Genomic DNA, 20,480 nt, shown 5'->3' on the forward strand with positions numbered 1-20,480 from the left:
CCCCCTTCATTCCCCCCGCTTTCCAAGCTTTTCTTCATGGTAGCTTTTCTCTGGTGTAAATCAATGTAATGCGCGTGTAAATTAAATTTAATTTGCATTATTTTCAATGGAAATTGATGAAAATTGAATTTTTTATTGATAAATCGCACTTTAGTTCACTCTCAGCTACCGAGAAGATAGACAATAATTCACTCACCGTTGTAATAAAGTTAAGAAGATAGCAGAATGAAAAATATCTATACAGGGGAAAAGCGTCCCATTTAAATATATATCTTGGGAGCGATTGAGAAACAAGGAAAATACGATCCCCCTTTTTGGCAAGATGTACAAGCAAAAAAAACACAATTCTGGGGTGAAGGAATATGGGGATGGTGCGGAAATAGGCTCATGCGATTGTTGAGAAGTGATCCCACCAAGTATTTTATGGAGCAAGAAGCTGTCTATCAAAATATTACTTATTCAACTGCCCATTTGCACTTTATCCCCCACGAGGGGTTCCACAAAAAAAGCACGTGAAGGCAGGAAAATGATTTTTATGGAGACTTTGTGAACACTTGAAGCTTTCGCTCCCTCCGACGCACACAACCCCAAACAAACATCCCCAATGCCTTCAATGACGCAGCAGTGGTGGAAAGGGAAAGAACCAAAGAGACCAGAGAGAGAATAAAAAAAGTCATGTCGAAGGAAACTCCTGGGGTAAGACGGATAATAAATTATTATGTCTCCTAATGTGTTTAGACAGTGGGTGTGTGAGTAAATAAAAAGATTTATTGAACTGCTCTTTCAACATATCACTAATTAAGGGAACTTTTCCCACCGCACGACTCCCAATCTCTTACACACCACTATATATAGGGGTCTAACTGCTGGATGTGAATTGAAATTTGTCGCCGGGAGAGATTTTTGTTGATATTTATGCTGATAATGTGGAAAATTTGCCCCGTGTCACTCACATTCACTATATATAATAATATATAATAGAAAATGTGTGTAATTTTCTTTTACCCCAACCATCCAACCCCACATAGGTAGGTATGTACCAACAGAGAGGGTAAAAAGCTCTCTTATGTATTATTTTCCCAAATATTTTCCTGTGCTTGCATCTTTGGTAGGTATCTAATATCAGAAAAATAATTGAATTAATTTAAGTTTTTTTCTTCCCGATATCTTTTCTATTATAAATTTTTAAATAACGCAGGATAGCTATTATTCGAGTTTTTATTTCTCATATAGAGTTTTAAATTCTATATAATTTAGTTGTTTAAGCCGTTGCTAACATTTTCATGTTCTTTTTATGTTTATAAATTGTAGAACTTTTCAATATATAACGTACTCACGTTTGCCATACAAAATATATATTCGTCGCTTTACAATGAAAGGCTCTCTACACGGTTGCTGTATAGCACTATAACTGGAAGAACATCAAACTTGTGCCTTCCATCGTGCCTTGCATTTTCCCTCTAAACTCTCCCCACCCGCCCCATTCTGAGCATAATATTGATTTTTCCCAACAGCATCGTTCGATGCTCTTTTTTACCACCCAACCTTGTCTCCCCTTCTGAATTCCGCTGACTGCAGGGGAAAAAAAACTTACACATATTAGTAGGAAAAGCATAAAAGGAAACTTTTGTTGTTTCACAAAAGGGGTTATTTCACGGAGATATATCTCAAAAATCACAAATACACAATGAAAATATATAGGGCAGAAAAGCACTTGTGCTGTTGATGCTTTGTAATATTTCATTTTTATTTCCTTTTCACCTTTCTTCCTGTGATTCCTCAACACAAACATATTGCGCTGAAAATGGGTGGGTGCGAAGCGTCCGCCGGAAATTGGTGGGGGTGTGTGTAACAATCGGAAGGTGTTTTATCAAAATTCCACCAAAATATAAAGTTCATTTGTTCAAAGCTTTCATGGAGGGGAAAGGTAAAAATTATTTAAGGTGCGACCACGTATTTTTCTGCAGAAAATACACGATTTCCCCCGGTGCTGCGGGGAAAAAGGTCAAAGGGTGAGTAGGACAGTGGCTTCGTGTGAAGTTTAATTTATATATAGCATTCAATAAAAGAAAAAATCATCGATATCCGAGTTGAATTTGCTCTCACATTTTTTTTTCTTTCAACTTTACCCTTACGAGAGCTTTCACACCAGAATTTTAATGGATTTCCTCGTTTTTTTCCTCCTCTTGCCATTTCTGTCAATTCATTGATTGCCCAAGGAAACGACTGGCTGCGGTGAGGAAAAACGACGGAGGCAGTTAAACTCTTCTCTTTGGCTCTTCCTGTTTTAGCTATAATGTGAATGGTTGTGGAAGACACAAAATGTTGAAGTATAAAAATTGCTTAAGAATTCTCTTTTCATATTATTTCAAGGGGTTGACAATTTTCAAAATTGACATCACTTAATTGAGTTTTGAAAGTCAATTACCGCGAATTAATGCTTAATTGTTTGCAAATGACTAATTACACCATATATTGAAAATTCTATTTTATATAACAGTTCATTTACTGGGAGCTGTTTCATTTTGCATTGTGTTTTAAAATTGAATACGCAGAATTTTAATAAATTATTATTCTATTAAAGCATATTTACCAAATTGTATGTATTTGTTTATAACAAAAAAATTGCATTTCCAAGAAAACCTTTTAGGAATTAAAAGAATTTCATTCAAATGTCAAGCAATATTAGAAATAAAAATTCCTAAAAGATCCTTCTTATCCTTTTCATTGTCTATGAAGAATTCTTAGAAGATGGAAAGCATTTCATGGAAAAATATTTTCTCTTTTTTTTTTTCAAACGAAAATTGTCCACATCTCGAGTGAAATTTTCACCAGGACCAAATGAAGAAAGTTCAAACAACTTATAAATTATTTCATTAAAACTTTCAACACCCACCAGGCAAACATTTTTATTCCGGAAATACCCCTCGGGTGACTTTGCCAACATCCTGCGGGAAATTAAATTGGGCATACTAACTTATGGAACATTTACGTTCTTTTAGGAAAATAAAATGATTTTCATTATTGCCTTTGCCTAAATGGTTGCAAATAAAATGCTTTCTACAATGATTTTTCATCGTTATGCTGGCTTGCTTGCCATGGAAGAGGCTTCAATTAAATACCTCCATTAGAGGGTAAAATAATTATTTTTGAGAAGAAGCCTTCTACAAAAAATATGTCCGAAGGACGCAATGGTTTCCTTTTTCTCAGCTAAGGTGCGAGAATTGAGATTTGGAGGGTGGAATATCACGGAGCGTACACCCTCATAAAATTAATTTGATTTAAAAGAATTTCTCTTCTACCCCCCACATTGTATTCACTCGCAATCGCCCAAGGGAATCAAAAAGAAATATAAAGAGGAAACTTTCCCATCTCAAAATGGCGTGAGTTTCATTCCTTTCGCATTCGCATTCCAAACCTTTGTTGGCCTCATGAGATATCAGGCTGTAAGGCATGAACATGAATGAGATAAAAGGGGCTGAAAATATTGCAAACTAGTTAGATTTTATTGATACTTTCTTCTCGATTTATTTCCAAAACCTCCATCGATATACCCTCGACAATCCCCGTACGACCATATGGTTTAGTATAGATGTGCCGAAATCGAAGGAAAAATCCGAAAACTAATTTACACACAATGTATTGAGGAGAAGAAAAAAGGCCAGGTGAGACGCCCTCAAAAATTCGATAGAGAAGCCATTGTACGTTAAAGAATGCGCTCCGTATATATAGAGGGGTGGGTGTGTGAACCACCCCCTCACGTACACCGGTTTTGTGAAGTAAAATTAACAATTTATTGCACGGCATTAACGATCTCTCCGGGAGTGAACTTTTCATGCCGCGTGAACCCATAAATCTACACCATAGCATACCCACTACATAAGCCATACACTTACAGAGCATACATTACATCAAATAACCCCCACCGAAAAATGCGCGCGAGTTACTTTGGGGAGGGAGGCACAATTTTTTAACACACACGCCGACGTTGGGCGGCTCATTCGCATATCGAGGGATGATTCAAGGGGGTGGCGTATAGTACACAACATTCAAGCCTGAGGGTGGTCTGTGTTGGGTGGCGCCGATGGTAATTGAGTGTACAGTGTAATGGGCCAAGAATTCTCCATGTCATGCATGGAAATTGAGGAAGAAAATATCGTTAGTTCTACACGCAGACGAATAATGACACTTTTTAGCACCAAGCCCCCGGAAGAGAAGAACCTTCCTGCAAGGATTCCTCTCTTTGCCTTCAACATTTTGCTTCATTTAGGCCAAAAATGGAAAAAAAAGTCAAATTCATTCATGAGGCCGCAGGTCTTTTAGCTCGGAATGACAAGAATTCTGACGAAGATTACACCCTCAATTGAGCCATAAAGAGAGACGCATGGATTTTACAGCAATTTTAGAAATAATTAATTTATTATATAAATCTCCTTAGGGGAAAATCAGCATTCTCACGCATTTATATATGGGACATAAAAAGCTCCCTCCATATAGTTTTATACTGTAAGTAATTGAAGGAAAATTTCCAAGTTGGGAATTCATTTTCCAGTCATATATGTAGGTAGTTTCCCCAAAGCAAAACTTCATGTGGACGGGCAATATAAAATTTTATGTGATGTAATAAAGTGTTTCACCTACGATTTTTATGCAAAAATGTGGATAAATCAGTGCAATTAATCTAAAAAATGAAATAAAACTTTATCACAAAATTTCAATTTGTGTAAAATTTTCCATAAACAAAATGAATTTCAATATTTCACGATAAGCAGAATTCACAGGAGTGGAATGATATTGAATGATAGGATTTGTATGTTGTTTTTGAAACTAAATCAATCAATGTTTGTTTCAAGAGCAATCTCGGATGTTGAATACTCGACTGTTGTTGCCATATAACCAAATTACAAAGCAATTATAAAAGTTTTTCGATCCTGAAATTGAATTTATGAAATTTCACAATAAATACGAACAGATTGGGGTTTAACCCTTTCGAAACAATTGGATCATACTTTGACAAAAAACGTGAAACAATCTATTTTCTCAAATTTATATTAATTTTATTAATTTTTTAAAGTTGGAAATGCGTTTAATTTTCATTAAGGAAGACAAAGAAGACGTTTTTAATGATAAATGTCTTCTCAGACTATGCATAAAAACATCGTTAAGAAAATACGAATGATTCTTTGTTTCATGAGCAAGCGAAAGGATTAATAAAACATCATTATTATTTCATGAATTCATTTTCATTCAAGGAAACAATCCGGATATACCTAAGTTATGATCGAAGAATTATTTTCAGGAAAATGTTTCAACATCACCTTGTCAAGTCATCAATGAAACATTAGCGCGTATGTTTCATGCATTTAAAGGCAGAAAAATATGACGTCATTGTTTCGGTCCTTTAAAAGAATATAACGTGCAGTCTACAATTTTTCCGACTTTCACTTAAAGCTTATCGAATGACTAAAGCAAACAGGGAAAAAGCTAACATAGAATAATTCATTTCATTATTTGTAGCTCGGGTTTTCTTTTACGAGATTTATGCTAAATTGCAATTTAAATTTCCTCATACATAGCTTAAGTTATAATTTGATTCTTAAAGCAATTTCATTTGGAATTCATTTTGCAATACAAAAGGAACATCTTGTGGGGAAAAGAAGTTGGATTGGAAGAGGAAGGAAAAGAAAAGATGCTGTTCCTGATGCATCCTCGTATAATTTAAATATATACGACTGGGTGGGATTGTGTTTTACGATTCAATTTATTCTTGGGCCTATAGAGGCACTGCGACGGGAACAGGAAGGATAATATGCGGTATGTGAGGATGGCTGTGTGTGGGTGTGTTATTTCTGGAACAAAAGAAGGAAGTAAAAAGGCAAAGCACGGAGAGATAGTCAATTTCCCTCCATGTGAAACTAATGATTTTCTTTCTTTTGGCTTCTGTGGCAAAATTTCTGGCATATCGCATAAGTTTCGTGTTCCAACGAGAGTCATTTTGAATAATTGCACAAAAAAATGGGAGCCTAAAAGAAACGAAGAGGTGGTGCAGAAATGACAAACACTCGTGTGGGGGTTGGAGTATCTCTGCTGCTGATGCTGAAAAGCTTAATTATGTGTAAATTTGTGTAGGCGTCGGGTGAATGAGGGGGTGTATAGCCTCTATAGAGGGATGGGGAGGAGTTTTGGTCTGTGTGTCGACAATTTTCCCAAAATTCATTTATCAAAATGATCTTTTATGGGAAATGTTTGCTTGTGAAAGAGACATTTTCCATCCTCAATTTCATATCCCCATGTTCTCAGCAATGTTCAACATTATTTTTCATGCACAACCCCAACTTTGGCATAATTGCATCAATTAATATTAGACGGGTAGCTTTTTGTATATAATCAAGAGGAAAAGTAAATGTTTCGAGAAAATTTAATGCTTTCCATGAGACATTATTAAATTTAAGTGACTGACAAGGGATTTCAGATTAAATTTAGGCTCTAGTTTTTATCTTAATTGGTCTGGGAAAGTTTTTTTTTTTAATTTGAATTACGGGAAAACAAATAATATTTTTTTAATTCATCATATCCGTTGAAATTTTAATATTAAAATTAACCATATGCTTGCTTTGAGAAAATTAACGTCTAATGCTTAAGGCATTAAAAAAGCTCCAAACATATTTTTCAGAGAAAGAGTTATAAAATTCAAAAGTTTTTTTTTCATAATTTCCCGAGAAGCTTTCACAAACTAATTTGGTGCTGAATCCACACCAGACGCAGGAAGTCCATGAGACGCTCCAATTGGCGAGAAGAGCGAACGGATGGAAAAAGCACCCTTGAAGTCTCAATGTTGCCATTGGACCCTAATTATTTTATATCGTGTTCACCAGGCACGACACTGGGCGGTTCTATCACCTACACCCCCATCTAGCTCTGCGGATGATTCAGAGGCTGAGAGAGATAAATCCACATAGCACAAAGTGCCTCCCGTCAATCTAAATTCCTAACCCTCCCAGGCGTATTTGCATTTATTTGAAAAACCTCCCTCTCCTTTCGGGGATAATCTTCAGGTTTTTCTTCGTTTTTTTTTACGGACTGAGGAAGATTAGCAATAAGGGGTTGCGAAAGTGTCTAGATACTTACATTTTTTTATGCCACTCGGTCCTCAATTATGCCACAACTTCTCTGTATAGTCAAGGAGTTTGACTTCTCAAGATTTGTCCTCGGGGGATGAAATTTTGTTATGTGGAATCGCGCACAGATAGAGCACACAATGCAATTTTATTCCATTCTTTTTGGCCAAGAGCAAATCACGGAATTTCACAACACAATCAATCTCAGTCGAGGTGATGAACTCAACTGAATGAGGGTGAAATAGGGACACCTCTCCGAGTTCTCTGTCTCGTGAATAAGGCGAAGAAAGGAATACAATTTCCGGACACCCTCGAGGAAAAGCTCCTTGACAGTGGTGAACGTAGCTATATGTTTGTGGTGAGCATGGGTGGGAAAGTTTATGCGATGAAAAGGCTTTTCTCTGGAATCGATTTGGTTGCTTTCCATGCTACATGAACAGTAATGCTACAAAATCTACAAGAATTAATATTAATCTCATCTGTTTTGCACGAGAGGGTTTATTTATTTAAATATCAAAAAGGAGATCTTAATCTATTTCATAACTTTTAGTATTTTCTCCGCATATTCTTGAATGTCGGAAAATGCCTCATCTGTTGCAGCAACTTTCACAATTTCCTTCAGCCTGTGCGAAAGGTCAGGTGCAATGATACGTAGGTCATCAATTGAGCGGTTGTAGGTGCAAAAATTTGCAGTTGCATGAAGAATATTTTGGACTTTATTCAAAATCTGCGAGTCTTGAAGTTCTTCCTGCGTTACCGGAACAATAAGCTCAGAAAGGTACTTCATGATTCCCAAATCGAGGAATTTATCCACAAAGTCCGGATGACATCCTGGAATGCCCGAAAGGAAGAATGTGACCTTCGTTATGAGCCTATTCTCCTTGCGTGTCTCCAGAATTTTTACAATCTTGTAAATTTCTTTGCTCTCAAATAGCTCCTTTACACCCTGATCGTAGTTTGTAACAAGTGATGATATTGCAGACATGGCATTTGTACAAATTGGATCAGGATGTGTGAGAAGATTCGTGAGTGTAGACATAATATTTAACTGTACAAGTGCCAGCTGACCCGAAGGATTATTCTTCACAAGATCAGCCACAAGGAGTAATGCAGCTGCACGGACACTTTCGTATTTGGAATTGAGGCAGGGTATAAGAGCATCGAAGCCCATTAGTTGTTGAAAGAGGATCGCATTGTCAATGCTATCGATGAGGTCATTAATTACTTCCAGGGCATTTACTTGATCACTCTCCGTTGCATCAGGATCATTGAGAATTTTTACAGCATCCAACATTTCCTTCTTCACATCGACAGTCATGTCTTTCAGAGCATCTTCCAGGAACTTTCGTTTCTATCACAAAGATAAAAGAACTTTGCAAAAATTCTTAAAAAAAAAATAATCAAAGAATTTTTACCTCCTCATCCATATGAAATTCTGTAGGTCCTGTGGGATCCTCTTTGCTTGTAGCCTCCATAGCAAATTTCAGGAGTCCCTAGAAGTGGAATCATCATCATGAGAATTTTCTAGAATGAAAAATGAGTAATAGAAAATACCTGAAGATTCTTTGGCTGCCTTGGCTGTTCAGGAGTCTTATCATCATTATCCTTATCAGTATTCTTGTCCATTTTCTAAAATCAAACTATTTTTATGCACCACTGAAAGATTTTAGTGAGTATGTTAGCTCTGTTGCACTTCACAAAGGTTCACCGTCTGGTTGTGCACGCTGTTGACGCTGTTTTATAGCACACGGATGTCAAGAAAAAAGTGTCTTGTAAACATGGCTGATGATTTTTGAATAAAAATACCGTTAAAATATTCTCCATTTGAGGAAATTAAAAATAAAATTAGAATATTGAAAAAAATATTTCAAGAATTATTTTTTAATTTTTTTTAGTTACTGTTAATATTCAATCAAATCGCTTTTCCAGTAATAAATTTTCCTCAATTTTTTAGCGCGGGAAAACTCATACAAAATGCGCATGAACGAGATTTTCCGTTTATAAACAAATTATGTTCATAACAGTGTACAGTGGGTTTGTGTGAGTTTCCCCAGTTTTCCCCAATTTTCCATGAAGGAGATGACTTTTATCGATCCCGAGAAAAATCTTCTGTGAAAGGTAAAAAACCACCTCTATTCCTTCAAAATTTACCACCCAAAGAGCCCTCAAATATTTTTTTCCAAAAAACGTGATTTTAAATCCTTGCAGGAGCAGCAACGGATCAACTACAAAAATGTGGAAAATATTGGCATTTTCCCTATTTGGACTTTTCCTCCCTGCATCCGGAAGTTTAAATTTAGATCCAATTTTTGTGTCTGAACTCTTCTCCCTTCGCATTGATGCAACATTTTTCAACTGGAGCTCCACATTGACACCCAATCAGTACGTCTTCCGCCCATCTCTCGAAGGATATCCGGATTTGCCGTCATGGATGCGTTATATGTACAGTGAAGAGCACCGAGCGGGATTTCTCTACGGTACCCCACCGGACAGGCTTGCTGGCAAGGAGGTGAGACTGGAGATTGTTGGGCTCAATCGACAAACCTTCGAGACGCGCCAAATAATCCTTTCAATGTGGATGACTGGTAAGATAGCTGCCAGGAATGTGGTTCAGATGAAAATCGATAATCTCGACTGGGTACATCTGATGGACCCTGGGAGAATTGAGAATCTAAAGAATATCTACCAGAAGGATCTCTGGCCCGAAAGTGCAAAGGATTTGCACATTGTCTTCATGGAGGCTGCAACAAAAATGGGTGCACGTCTTCCCGTGTTGCCGCAACTGCACGAGGGCGTTATTGTTCATCTCGGCAGCAATGCAATGTTCTCAGAACGACTTCTAGAACTCCAGGAAGAAGTTAAGCCACTCTACAAAATCTCTACGTGCAACTACAAACGTACTTCCGTGCAAACAACCTTCGAAAATGGCGGTTTCCGCCTCGATTGGTGTGCTTTTCGTATTGTAGGAGACGACACTCGAGCTGAGGATAGTCTCAAAAATACTCAAGGATTTGGCCATGATCGTGGACAGGATCGTTGGCAGGGAATTAGTCGGTCGGATGCTCCGCAAAGGAACTACATCGATGAATTTACATTCGCCGTAGCTATTCCAGGGATGATTCTTGCAATTCTCATTGCTCTCCTCTCCTGCATCTTCTGCTTCCAACATAAGTCTATGTGAGATTTCAATTCTTTCTTCATTTTTCTCTATTTTTAATTTTGTTTTTTTTATAAAATTATTTTATTTCTAATTTGTTTTGTCTCGTAGAGATGATCCTCATTCGGAATATTTCTTTGAAACCATCTTCCACATTTGCAAAGAATTCAGGTTTTATTTGATTTCATGTTTATTTGTTAAATATTTTTTTCTAATAAATTAAAAATTATTCAAATTTTCTAATTTTTCAGAGAAAGAAAAAATCCAACAGTTCCAATTGTTAAATTAACACAAGATTCTGCAAACTATCCTCAAACTACTTTGTTGAAGAGTCTCAAAGATGCTCCGAATTTGAATGCTGAGAACCTTAGTCTTCACTCACAGAGGTAAGAAACCTTTTAAATAATTTAAAAAACTTTTTAAAAATATTTTCAAAATTTTTTTTTTTATTTACAGCCCAATTCATGCTCAGGATACAACCACAGATTCAAATGTGAATGTCTACATGCGCCCCAAACCACCCCCATATAAGAGGAATGGTGTCCATATATGACAATCAGCTCCTCGAGTCCTCTTCTGTTAAAGAGCAACCCCTGCATATCATCATTACAAAGCGTTCATAGTGCATCCGTAGTAGCCAACCATGTCACCTGCCTATCAAGCCATCAGGTTAAAATTCAATTTTATGCTTTCTTGTATAAGATATGTAGAAAGAGTAAATTTGCGTGGAGTCTAAAATAAAATTATTTATTGAATAGTAAAAAAAAAGTTTTTTTAATCCTTGTAAAGTTATTCAGTTCGCATTATTTAGGATAGGTTCAAATTGGATTAAAAGCTTTGGGAAATATTTTTTTTTTGTATTTTCGGGACGAATTAATTTCTAGACAACCACTAGAGAAGAAATGAGTCAGTCAGTCAGAAATTATTTCTTTTATGTTATGTAAGTTTTTCTCGTGAGAGCTTTACGAAAAAGCTCAAGGGATTATGTTTTAAAAACTCTAAATATTTTATTCAGTTAATAATTTTTATAATTTAAGAACAGAATAAATTAATTTTCACGAGTACCTCCTAAGAATAATTCTTTCGTTCTCGTATATTTAATAGCCTAGGTCCTTCTTCAACCTATTCTTTGAATCCCTAACTAATAAAATCATTCTAGAATTCACATTCAGCTTCAAGGAATTTTTGAAAATCAATGCTAAGGTTCTCAGTAAAATCAGAATCAGGATTGTTTAATTTTTAAAAAGAGATCAGCTTCACCCCAGCCTCCCCTAAAATTAATTCTATTCAGTATCCAAGTATTCAGGCTCCAGGAATTATGAGAATTATCATTAAATCCTTAAAATCCTTTAATTTATTCGCTAAATTCTCCATGCATCAATAAATAAGCCTTCCAGAAAGCAATACCCTGCGCAAAGATTTTCTGTATGGATCTGTAGTAAAGGCCAGTACCATAAAAATCAAATATGGGATTCAATGTAGCAAAATGAGCCATGGGTGCGCTCTGTCGGAAACCTCACCAGCTAGTCAGTGACAAACGCCTTCTTTAGAACGAGCGGCAGTGTTTTTGATTTAGTTTTCGAGTTAAGTTTTTTCCTACATTTCACCGCAAAAGCGGGTGGATTTTGCTATATAGAAAAAAAGGTGAGTACCTTCAGGTGTTATTTAGATATGTAAATTCGCAGTGAAATTCAATGGGCTTGAGGGGTGGTGGTCATCCGCCCAAGATTGTGACGAAATCTTTTGGCGCGCGTCATTCACAGAGAGATCATTTAATTGCCCACTAAAATCGCTGGAATGAACCAAAAATTGCGATAAAATTATGTCTCTGCCACCCAGTGTGTGTGTATTGTTTTAGCAGAAAAATCCCATCATTGATTTTGTCGCTGGCTGTGCATTTATTATTGACACGCCACGGCGGGGGTGACCTCAGCCACTTGGCTTTCTCAATGGGGTTTGGGATTTTGCTGCCCTCTCGCAAAACCACCCCCACGAAGCATAGCTGGTGGTACATAAAATACAATGATGTTGTGGGGAACTGGTTTTATTTTTCTCTCACGAAGCATATAATTTTTCTTTCTTTGAATTCACTTTCGAATGTCGTCGCTGTTTTTGGGTGTATTTGCCCGGTGAAGGCTCTCTCGCGAGGTTCCCCCGAAGACTCATAGTTGTGTGTTGTGGGCAAAAAAGCCATAGCAATGTGAGAAATTTATGATTTTTTTTCCACATATTTATAATATATCTGAAACTCAAGAAATACACAGAGAAATGCTATATGCTCTTGCCGGGTGTGAGATAATATTTTTATTTTAGGAATCACTCAACACACTCAAGAAGAAAATTGTGACAAAATCGTGCAAGACGAGGTTTCATCACGGGTTTTTATTTTTCATACCCCACCCACATACTTTCAAAGGCGGGATCGCGATTTTTTTTTCACATCTTCTACCTATTGAAGAATTCCCCTTCGGCGCCTCAATAGAATTCCATCAAGTTCACCGTGAAAGGACCTCTATAGTCTAATAAGTAGAATAAAGGATGAAACTGGGTGACGCCTCGTGAACTTTCGTGTGAACCTTTTATGTGAATTTCACATGTCTGTTGAGAATTTTATAACCCCCACACCGCCTCCAAGCCGCCTCTTCTAGGAATTTTCTTTGACTTGGATGGAGGAATTTATTGATTTGCCACAAAATCAATATTTAGATATCTTCGCACTCACAGAGATATTTTCTCGAAAGTGCATTGAAGCGTAAAAGTTTCACCGTTTTCATGAGCCCCGGATGTATCGAAGTGGGTGTCAGTGGACGACAATTAAGCGAATCACTCTCAAGTGAATTAGCAATAATTGTGGATGGATCCAAGAATGTGCGTTTCTTCTGGAGGCGGAACGATATTACATTGAACATTAAGCAATTCAATGAGGCTTCTTTCTTGTAAGTTCTTCACCGGCAGAGCTTGAAATTTTATAGTATTCTGAGCTTGTTTCTAAGGGGGATGATATGGCTGGAAAACTGTTCACTGATAAATGTTGTGTTCTAAGTGAGGCTCTATAAGTTCAATTGAGTGGACTCTTGTGGATTTTCATAATTAATCAATGACTGAGTGAGTGAAGGAGATATTTTATATTAATTTATATTATTAAAAGAGTTTATGCGTCTATGTATGGAAAAACCACTCATTTGAGAAAAAAGTCGGGACACACGTATTTTTGTAGAGAATGAGAGCAGAACAAAAAATCACTAAAGAGACTTCTCATTTCCCAATAGCATCAGGTATAGGAAAAGTTAACAAAAATTGTCCAAAAATGTCAAGAATGACGTCACAATTACGTTTTTCGTATCATTTAATTCATAAAATGCTTTATTTAATCACTGAAGATAGGCTGCTTTTTACGAAAGAATATTATTTAATCATCCTTTTCTTACTAACAAAACCTAAGCTAATTTGAACCTCAACGGTCATATCCAGAAGTACAATCATTGCAATCTTATCAGAAATATTAGGTGCTTGATTCACTTCACCAGCTCTAAGCGGCTTATCAATGATTTCCGCTTGTTCTTTTCCCTTTTTCACGATTCCACATAAATTGTATGATTTCCTTGGACAAACACATCCCGCGTAAGTGTGTAAGTTGCATTTGTAATACCTCCGCAATGACATAATACCGTAAACCTCGCAATTCTTCAGTCATCTGTTTATTTATGAACAAGTGAGGAGTGAATGCAAAGTGAGTTGAAGAAGTTGTATCGAGAGTTGAATGAATGTGGAACTTTTCTCACACACCCATCGGTGGGTCGCGCTAAAGTGGATGTTGGTTTTCACAATATTTCATAAATAACTACATATACGCCAGTCTGCAAAAGGCAAGCTTATTTTCGTTTTAAGATGCTTTTTTAGTTTTGAATTGCTAAATTTTACAATTTGTTTTCTTTTATTATGAGGTAGAATTATTTTATTTGATCTTTTTTAAATGATTTGTTAGGTATATTTTGAATGCTTTAAGTAACAATACATAAATATATTAGAAAATATTAAACTTGTCTCAATTTATGCAAAGACATAGTCATAACAACAACAACAACACGTGAAGTTTCTTATGGTTTTCTGTGTCTACTTTTTACCATTTAGGAAATTTCCAAGGGCCTAAAAATAGCTTATTTGTTGCGTTTTTAGTAAATAACACGGTCTCATTCAAGTCTTATTAAAGTATTGTTTGTGTTTTACAGAAAAAAATTATACCAAATGTAATCTAAACTTTCATTATGAATGAATATTTTATCGTGAAATTCTTTAAAACTATAAAGTTAATAAATGAATTATTTTGTATCAATTTCACATAAAAACTAATTCCATTGAAAAAAAATATTTCTTTAAGTCAGTGATAACGCTTCCGCCGGTTACGAACATTGATATTTAATAACATGCAAGTCAAATAAGCTTCATAATTAATTTTATCAGCTGAATTTGGTGGTAAAGAGCTGAAATTTATGTATAATGTGACCAAGAAGTTAGAACATGATTGAACTGCTAATAACTTTTGATTACACAGAAAATAAAAGTTCGTAGCATTGTTCGTCAAATTTCGTGAAAGGTTTGTAACTCCAATGCTTTTACATGGGAAAATTCACCTCCATGTTCGTAAAATGGGGTCTCACTCCCAGGGAGGTTGACCCCATTTTACGAACCTGGAGGTGAATTTTCCCATATAAAAAGCATTGGAGTTACGAACCTTTCACGAAATTTGACGAACAATGCTACGAACTTTTATTTTCTGTGTAGAATGAGATTTCTAATCAAATAAAATGGCCTCTAGAAATTAGCATGTGAAAACGTTTTGTGCAGCTTTTACACAGGTTGCACACCATGTCCTACATAGGGCCCTAGTATACAATCTACTAAATTTTAGTTTTATTTGTGCTTTAGAAGATAAACCCTCAAAAATTCTAACTATGTAAACTTAAAAATAACTGAGCTATCCAAGACTGACCCCATGATTAGCCACCAAAGCCCTAACTTTTATATTTTTAATTCAATTCCCTTCAATACGTGTAAATTGCAACCAATATCCCCCTTCAGCTGTGGTAGAAAATCTCTTTGAATTCAATTGGAAAGGTTGAACCATTTTTGGATCAACAGCTAGATGGAAATTTTTAATGATTGTAGCAACTCCAATTTTCACCTGCATCATGGCAAGTTTCATTCCCATGCAAATACGTGGTCCATCCCCAAAAGGCAGGAAAATTCCCTGATTTTGGAACTTTTTGGCGTTTCCATTGAGAAAACGATCAGGATCAAATACGTCAGGATTCGGGTAGTATTCTTCATCTCTCTGAATGCTATATACTGGAATGACGATGCAGGTATTTGTCTCAATTGGTATCTCTTCGCCATCACGAAGAGGAAGTTTGCATTCTTTGGTGCATATTTTGGTGAGAAATGGCAAAGGTGCATTTATCCTGAGACTCTCAAGGAGAACTCTATGGAGGTATTCACATTTTTCATTTGATGGTGATGCTATGCACTCAAAGGATTCGAGAGATTGCACTTCTTCACGCAATTTCTCCTGAATATCTGGATTTCTAGCTAGCTGGTACAGGGTGTGAGCCATGACGTTACTGCTCATTTCGTAGCCATCGATAAAAAATGTAAAAACGTGCCCTAAAATTTGAGCAGAAGATGTCCCACGATTAATCCTAAGATGTTCCATGAAAGACATAAATTCTCCACTATCTGTGGGATTTTCTTGACGTTTCTTTACAAATTCTCCGATAAGCCCAGTGAGGTAGGTGGCAATTGAGGTTTTAATGAAACGTGGTCGGAGGATTCCTTTGAGAATCGGAAAGAATTGCATTAGAAGAAATGAAATGAGAAATGATCCGCTGGGATTCATTGTTTCCTCTCCCATTTGCATCATTTCCGATTTTTCTTCTCTAAATGCTTTTCCATCGACGCGGAAAACGCAATTTCCAACAACATCAATGGAGTATCTTGTGCATAAAGTTCTTGCTTCCAGCACATGGGGCTTTTCTGATGAACTCACATTTTCATCTAAATGCTTTACCAATCTTTTGGATACCTCTTCTATTAGAACAATCAAGGATTTCATCTGAAAAAAAAAAATATGAGAAAAAGACTTATTCTGTATGAAAGGAAAACTCAAGAAAGAAAGAAAACCTTGCTATCAGTAAAAGCGGGAGCCAATTCTTGTCTATTCTCCTTCCAATCAGTTCCACGTAGCATGAAGATTGTCTTCGTAAAAACAGGATCACTATCCTTGTTGAACATCTCAGCAAAACCATTATCATGGAAATTTTGAAAATTCTTCACAGTGACCATTTTGATCAAATCCGGTTTTAGGAGAAGAATCTGCGGTTGCATCATGTTGTAGAAGCCCACAAAATTAGCATAATTCTTCCACTTGTCGTACAGCTCCTCCATATCGTACACTACATTTCGTTTCTGTGTTAAGAGTGATGGAAGATTTCCAATCACAAATTTCGCTTTCGGTCCAGGGACACCACGTTTAATCCAGTGCTTGTGATTTCTAATTAAGTAGAAGTAGAAGCACACAGTTCCACTGATGATTAAACACAAAATTTCAAGGAAATACATTGTTCTTTAATTTTTTCTTCTTCTAAAACACCACCGCGAAGAAATGTTTTGACTGCGACTGCCAGAGTGATTTGTTGCAAACATCGGAAGCACTTGGAGATACTTTTTGGTTGAGTGCGAAGCTTTTTGAGGGGTTATTTTTAGAAAAAAAATCACATCAGAGTTTTATTAAGTTGTGTGTGTTTGATCAATGATCCGGAGAATCTCCCAACAATTCATGACAAAATCCAATACAGAGCAAGAGGAGGGAAATCTAATCCAAATTTCTATGTTGTGGAGCTGCAGCCTTGAATTTTTTCACAGACAGTGAATTTGGATGTCGTAAAATTAGAACATTAAATTTTTGGATGCGTGTATAGTTTGGAGTTTTTGGAGCTTTTTTGATGTAGAATTTCTTGATTAATTTTTAGGAAAGGTCAATTTATTCAATTTTAATCATTCACCCAATTCATTTACTTCATTATCAAAGATATAATTTTCGCAGCTTTAACCCTTTAGCGCCAATTCGGTCATTATATTTTTGTCATTTTAATTTTTTGTCCAAGTTAAAATGCGTTAGGGGCGTTAAGTTTACGTAGAAGGAACCCAGAAAACGACTTTACCGAAAATTGTCTTAAAAAACCGAATGCCCTTAAATTAATAAGGTTTACAGATTTGTCACCAATAAATGTGAAAGACATGAGTCTCTATTACGTTCGGTTAAAGTTTCTTAATTCAGTTTTTATTATTGAAGCTAAGCCTAGGTTATTTAGAATAGGACTAAGTTTTTTGAGCTGAGCTAAATTAGGCTATGCCTATGTTTTTTTTTTATGCAAACTTTACCTTTTTAGGCCAAGATATTTTTACAGACTAGATACCTAAGGATGAATTAGGGCTAAATCCAAAATTACATTCAATCACAGTTATTATTTTAGCTTATCTTAACCTTATAACAAAGTTAAGGTTGTCTTAAATAAGAAGATCTAATCTGCCTATTTAATTTAAGAAAAGATCTATGTCAGATCTATGTAAAAAGATAGATGACAAGCATCTTAGGACTGATATCTAGTTTCCAACTCAGATCACCGACTTTCTTAATATATTTTTCTTCTCATTTTAGATCTCAATAATTTACAAAAATGGCTGATCCTGGATTTCCAGCGCAACACACAACGGCCACGATGACAACAACCGAAACTCATGTGAGCCCACAAATTCGGTACGACGCTTCGTACATCCGAACCGTACCAGGAATCATAAAGCTCGTGTGCATTGTGCTAAATCTCATTGGTTTCATCTGCATCGAGGTGTCAGCCTTCAGCTACCACTCCCGCGGAAGCTTCTTCAATTCTGTAGCCATGACTGGTTTCTGGTTTACAGGCATTATGCTTCTTCTCTATCTTTTCCACGTTCTCGAGAAATTCTACAAACTTCCATGGTTGCACATTGAGATGATCTTTTGCGCCATATGGACGCTGCTGTATGCCCTAGCAGCTGGTCTAGCTGCTGCAATGGGCTTGGAAGCCTACACAGCTGCTGCGGTAAGACGTCACTATCAAAATGTGAATTTAAAAAACAAACTAATTTGGTAATTTTTGACAGTTTTTTGGTTTCTGTGCCATGGTGGCGTATGGCTACGATGCTTTTCTCAAGTACAAAGCTGTTCAATCAGGACAAATTGCCCAAGGAACTCGCCAGCAGACAACTGTTCAGCAAACAGTCACAGCATAAAGCCGTCATTACTTATAGAAATGCCATGGATCGCGTTCAGATTGTTGCCGTTTAAGCTGCACACCGTCCACGGATTCGGGTTCTTCCTTTCTTCATCGACGATCTCGCATTTCAATACGTGAGATGGTTAAATTTAGCAAACAATGAGTAGATTTTCCTTCAAATTTATAAAGTCAAATGTTCTGTTAGAGGAAAGTCGGTTATTACGTTCGTTAATTGAATCCTCTCCGTATTTTCTATGAACTGCTTACTTTATGTGCTTTTTTATATTTAGCTCTTTATATTTCTGCTGTTCTCTCGTGTAAGATGAAGCATTTCCATTACTTCCTTTGCATTGCATTTCAAACCAGTTAATTTCAAAGCTTTTCTCTCTTTTTTCATGACTAAAAAGCTAGAATAAAATTAGCTTAAAATTAATTCATGCTACATCTTTTTTTTTACTTTCTTACAATCATTTCACTTTACTTCATTCCTCGTGCTTCTGGTATTTCTGTTCTCAGGTTAAAAGCATTATCTATTAATCTATTATACATATGTATATTTAAAAACAAAAATCCTGGACAATCATCGTTTATATCTGACGCGATCCTCGTTCGTTGAAAATATTTTAGATGAAGCATTTTTCCTCTATCCCACTCCAACGAAATTTATGAATCTCACCGAGTGAGATTGTTGTTAACGAAGAATATCAAAAATAAACAATGTTTAGAGTAATTTTGTAATACAATCAAGGGGCATTTAACTGGAATCTTTTAATGGCATGGTCCGTATTAAAGCTTGATTAAAAAATCTTGAATGAAATTTACAAATACTTTAAAAAGTTAAAAATCTGAATACGGGCCTGTTTTTGGTGTTTAATTAGCTGATAAATGTAATATCAATATTTGATATATTTACATTTGTTTTGAAAATTGTTATTTTTTTTCGGAAATATTCGAGGAATAAAATTTTATATTGATCCTGAAAAAAATAAAATTAACAGAAATACTCGATATTTGGTATATTTATAATTAACTAGAGGAGGATGAAGCAATTCAGATGACTTTATCAATTTAAAAAACAAAATTTAAGGTTTTAAGAGCTTTCAAAAAACTGAAATATCAATCTTTTATACAAAACATTTTATGCTCTAAAAATTATGCTAAAAACATTTCTCGGAAAATGTTCGTATTCATTGTTGTTAGCCTTTTAAATGCCCCTCGATCGCTTTGTCCCTCTGATGGGGAAAATATCATGTTTTCTAAAGACTCACGGACCAAACTGTTGAGAGAAATTAGACGAAAGAAAAAATATATACAAGAAAAAGAAACAAAAATTATATGTACCAAGAACAATCAGAGGAAAGGGAACTTAATTGTTGCACCTCACGAAATGTTAACATAAGTCGTAAAAATGTATATTTTATTGTAATTTTAACTTGATATTTTTGTGTGTAAAAAATAAAATATACAAAATTCAATTTTAGGCATTTTTAAATTTTGATTTTGCATTTTCCTTCAAAACTTTTGTTGCTGGAAAGAAAAGGTAAAGAAAGCTCTGGGAAAAGGGTAAGTTTTATTTTAAAAAAAAATTTAAAAAAATAGTAAAAAAAAAATATTGAAAGATCGTCTAATAAAATTAAGAGATGAGCTGTGCGCCAAAAATTAGACTTTTCGATTTATTTATTTCTCAATTTTGATGATGCTACATAAAAAAAATGTTACATTTTCTCACATTAAATAAACGACGGAAAATGTGCGCCAAAATAATCTTTTCCGGCGTAAGATTGGGGGATTTCTTTTATAACTTTTCATTGTGAGATTTTGGCCTATTTCCCTCCCAAAGTTGCGCTATAAAAAAAGTTTTTATTGTATCACCGAGCTCCCAAAATAATCCCAAAT

At 35.7% G+C, this 20,480-nt stretch overlaps 6 protein-coding genes across 10 annotated transcripts in view; 3 read left to right on the forward strand and 3 right to left on the reverse strand.

The window, feature by feature from the left end:
- Positions 1-7,452, reverse strand: part of LOC129790150 (schwannomin-interacting protein 1 homolog) — a 34,490-nt gene extending 27,038 nt beyond the window's left edge. For both annotated transcript variants that reach the window (XM_055827496.1, XM_055827494.1), the window contains exon 1: positions 7,129-7,452. The gene's annotated coding sequence lies outside the window, so the exon portion shown is untranslated. The remainder of the gene's footprint in view (positions 1-7,128) is intronic.
- Positions 7,453-7,598: 146 nt separating this feature from the next.
- LOC129790335 (hsp70-binding protein 1-like) lies at positions 7,599-8,861 on the reverse strand. The gene is made up of 3 exons (XM_055827812.1): positions 8,673-8,861; positions 8,534-8,611; positions 7,599-8,469 (listed from the first exon to the last, which is right to left on the reverse strand). The coding sequence occupies exons 1-3, from the start codon at positions 8,742-8,744 to the stop codon at positions 7,651-7,653; spliced, it is 969 nt and encodes a 322-aa protein (XP_055683787.1). The 5' UTR covers positions 8,745-8,861; the 3' UTR covers positions 7,599-7,650.
- A 279-nt stretch (positions 8,862-9,140) lies between these two features.
- LOC129790293 (epsilon-sarcoglycan) lies at positions 9,141-11,035 on the forward strand. Of its 2 annotated transcripts, XM_055827737.1 has the most exons (5): positions 9,141-9,236; positions 9,327-10,295; positions 10,387-10,446; positions 10,527-10,661; positions 10,732-11,035. In XM_055827737.1, exons 2-5 carry the CDS (start codon positions 9,352-9,354, stop codon positions 10,826-10,828), a joined length of 1,236 nt encoding a protein of 411 aa, XP_055683712.1. In that variant the 5' UTR covers positions 9,141-9,236; positions 9,327-9,351; the 3' UTR covers positions 10,829-11,035. The 2 variants fall into 2 exon arrangements, with proteins under 2 accessions (XP_055683712.1, XP_055683713.1); XM_055827738.1 differs by lacking the exon at positions 10,387-10,446.
- A 769-nt stretch (positions 11,036-11,804) lies between these two features.
- On the forward strand, positions 11,805-20,059 carry LOC129790397 (plasmolipin). 3 transcript variants are annotated; one of them, XM_055827880.1, is made up of 3 exons: positions 11,805-11,919; positions 17,990-18,410; positions 18,472-20,059. In XM_055827880.1, the coding sequence occupies exons 2-3, from the start codon at positions 18,009-18,011 to the stop codon at positions 18,598-18,600; spliced, it is 531 nt and encodes a 176-aa protein (XP_055683855.1). In that variant the 5' UTR covers positions 11,805-11,919; positions 17,990-18,008; the 3' UTR covers positions 18,601-20,059. The 3 variants fall into 3 exon arrangements, with proteins under 3 accessions (XP_055683855.1, XP_055683857.1, XP_055683856.1); XM_055827882.1 differs by lacking the exon at positions 11,805-11,919 and adding an exon at positions 13,235-13,380; XM_055827881.1 differs by lacking the exon at positions 11,805-11,919 and adding an exon at positions 14,011-14,141.
- LOC129791258 (probable cytochrome P450 28d1) lies at positions 15,308-16,716 on the reverse strand. The gene is made up of 2 exons (XM_055829327.1): positions 16,453-16,716; positions 15,308-16,384 (listed from the first exon to the last, which is right to left on the reverse strand). The coding sequence occupies exons 1-2, from the start codon at positions 16,714-16,716 to the stop codon at positions 15,308-15,310; spliced, it is 1,341 nt and encodes a 446-aa protein (XP_055685302.1).
- Positions 19,194-20,480, forward strand: part of LOC129790280 (RUS family member 1) — a 213,192-nt gene continuing 211,905 nt past the window's right edge. The window contains exon 1 of the mRNA XM_055827720.1: positions 19,194-19,303. The gene's annotated coding sequence lies outside the window, so the exon portion shown is untranslated. The remainder of the gene's footprint in view (positions 19,304-20,480) is intronic.

The sequence above is a fragment of the Lutzomyia longipalpis genome, chromosome 2 (assembly GCF_024334085.1).
Source record: "Lutzomyia longipalpis isolate SR_M1_2022 chromosome 2, ASM2433408v1".
In the NCBI taxonomy this organism is placed as follows: domain Eukaryota; kingdom Metazoa; phylum Arthropoda; class Insecta; order Diptera; family Psychodidae; genus Lutzomyia; species Lutzomyia longipalpis.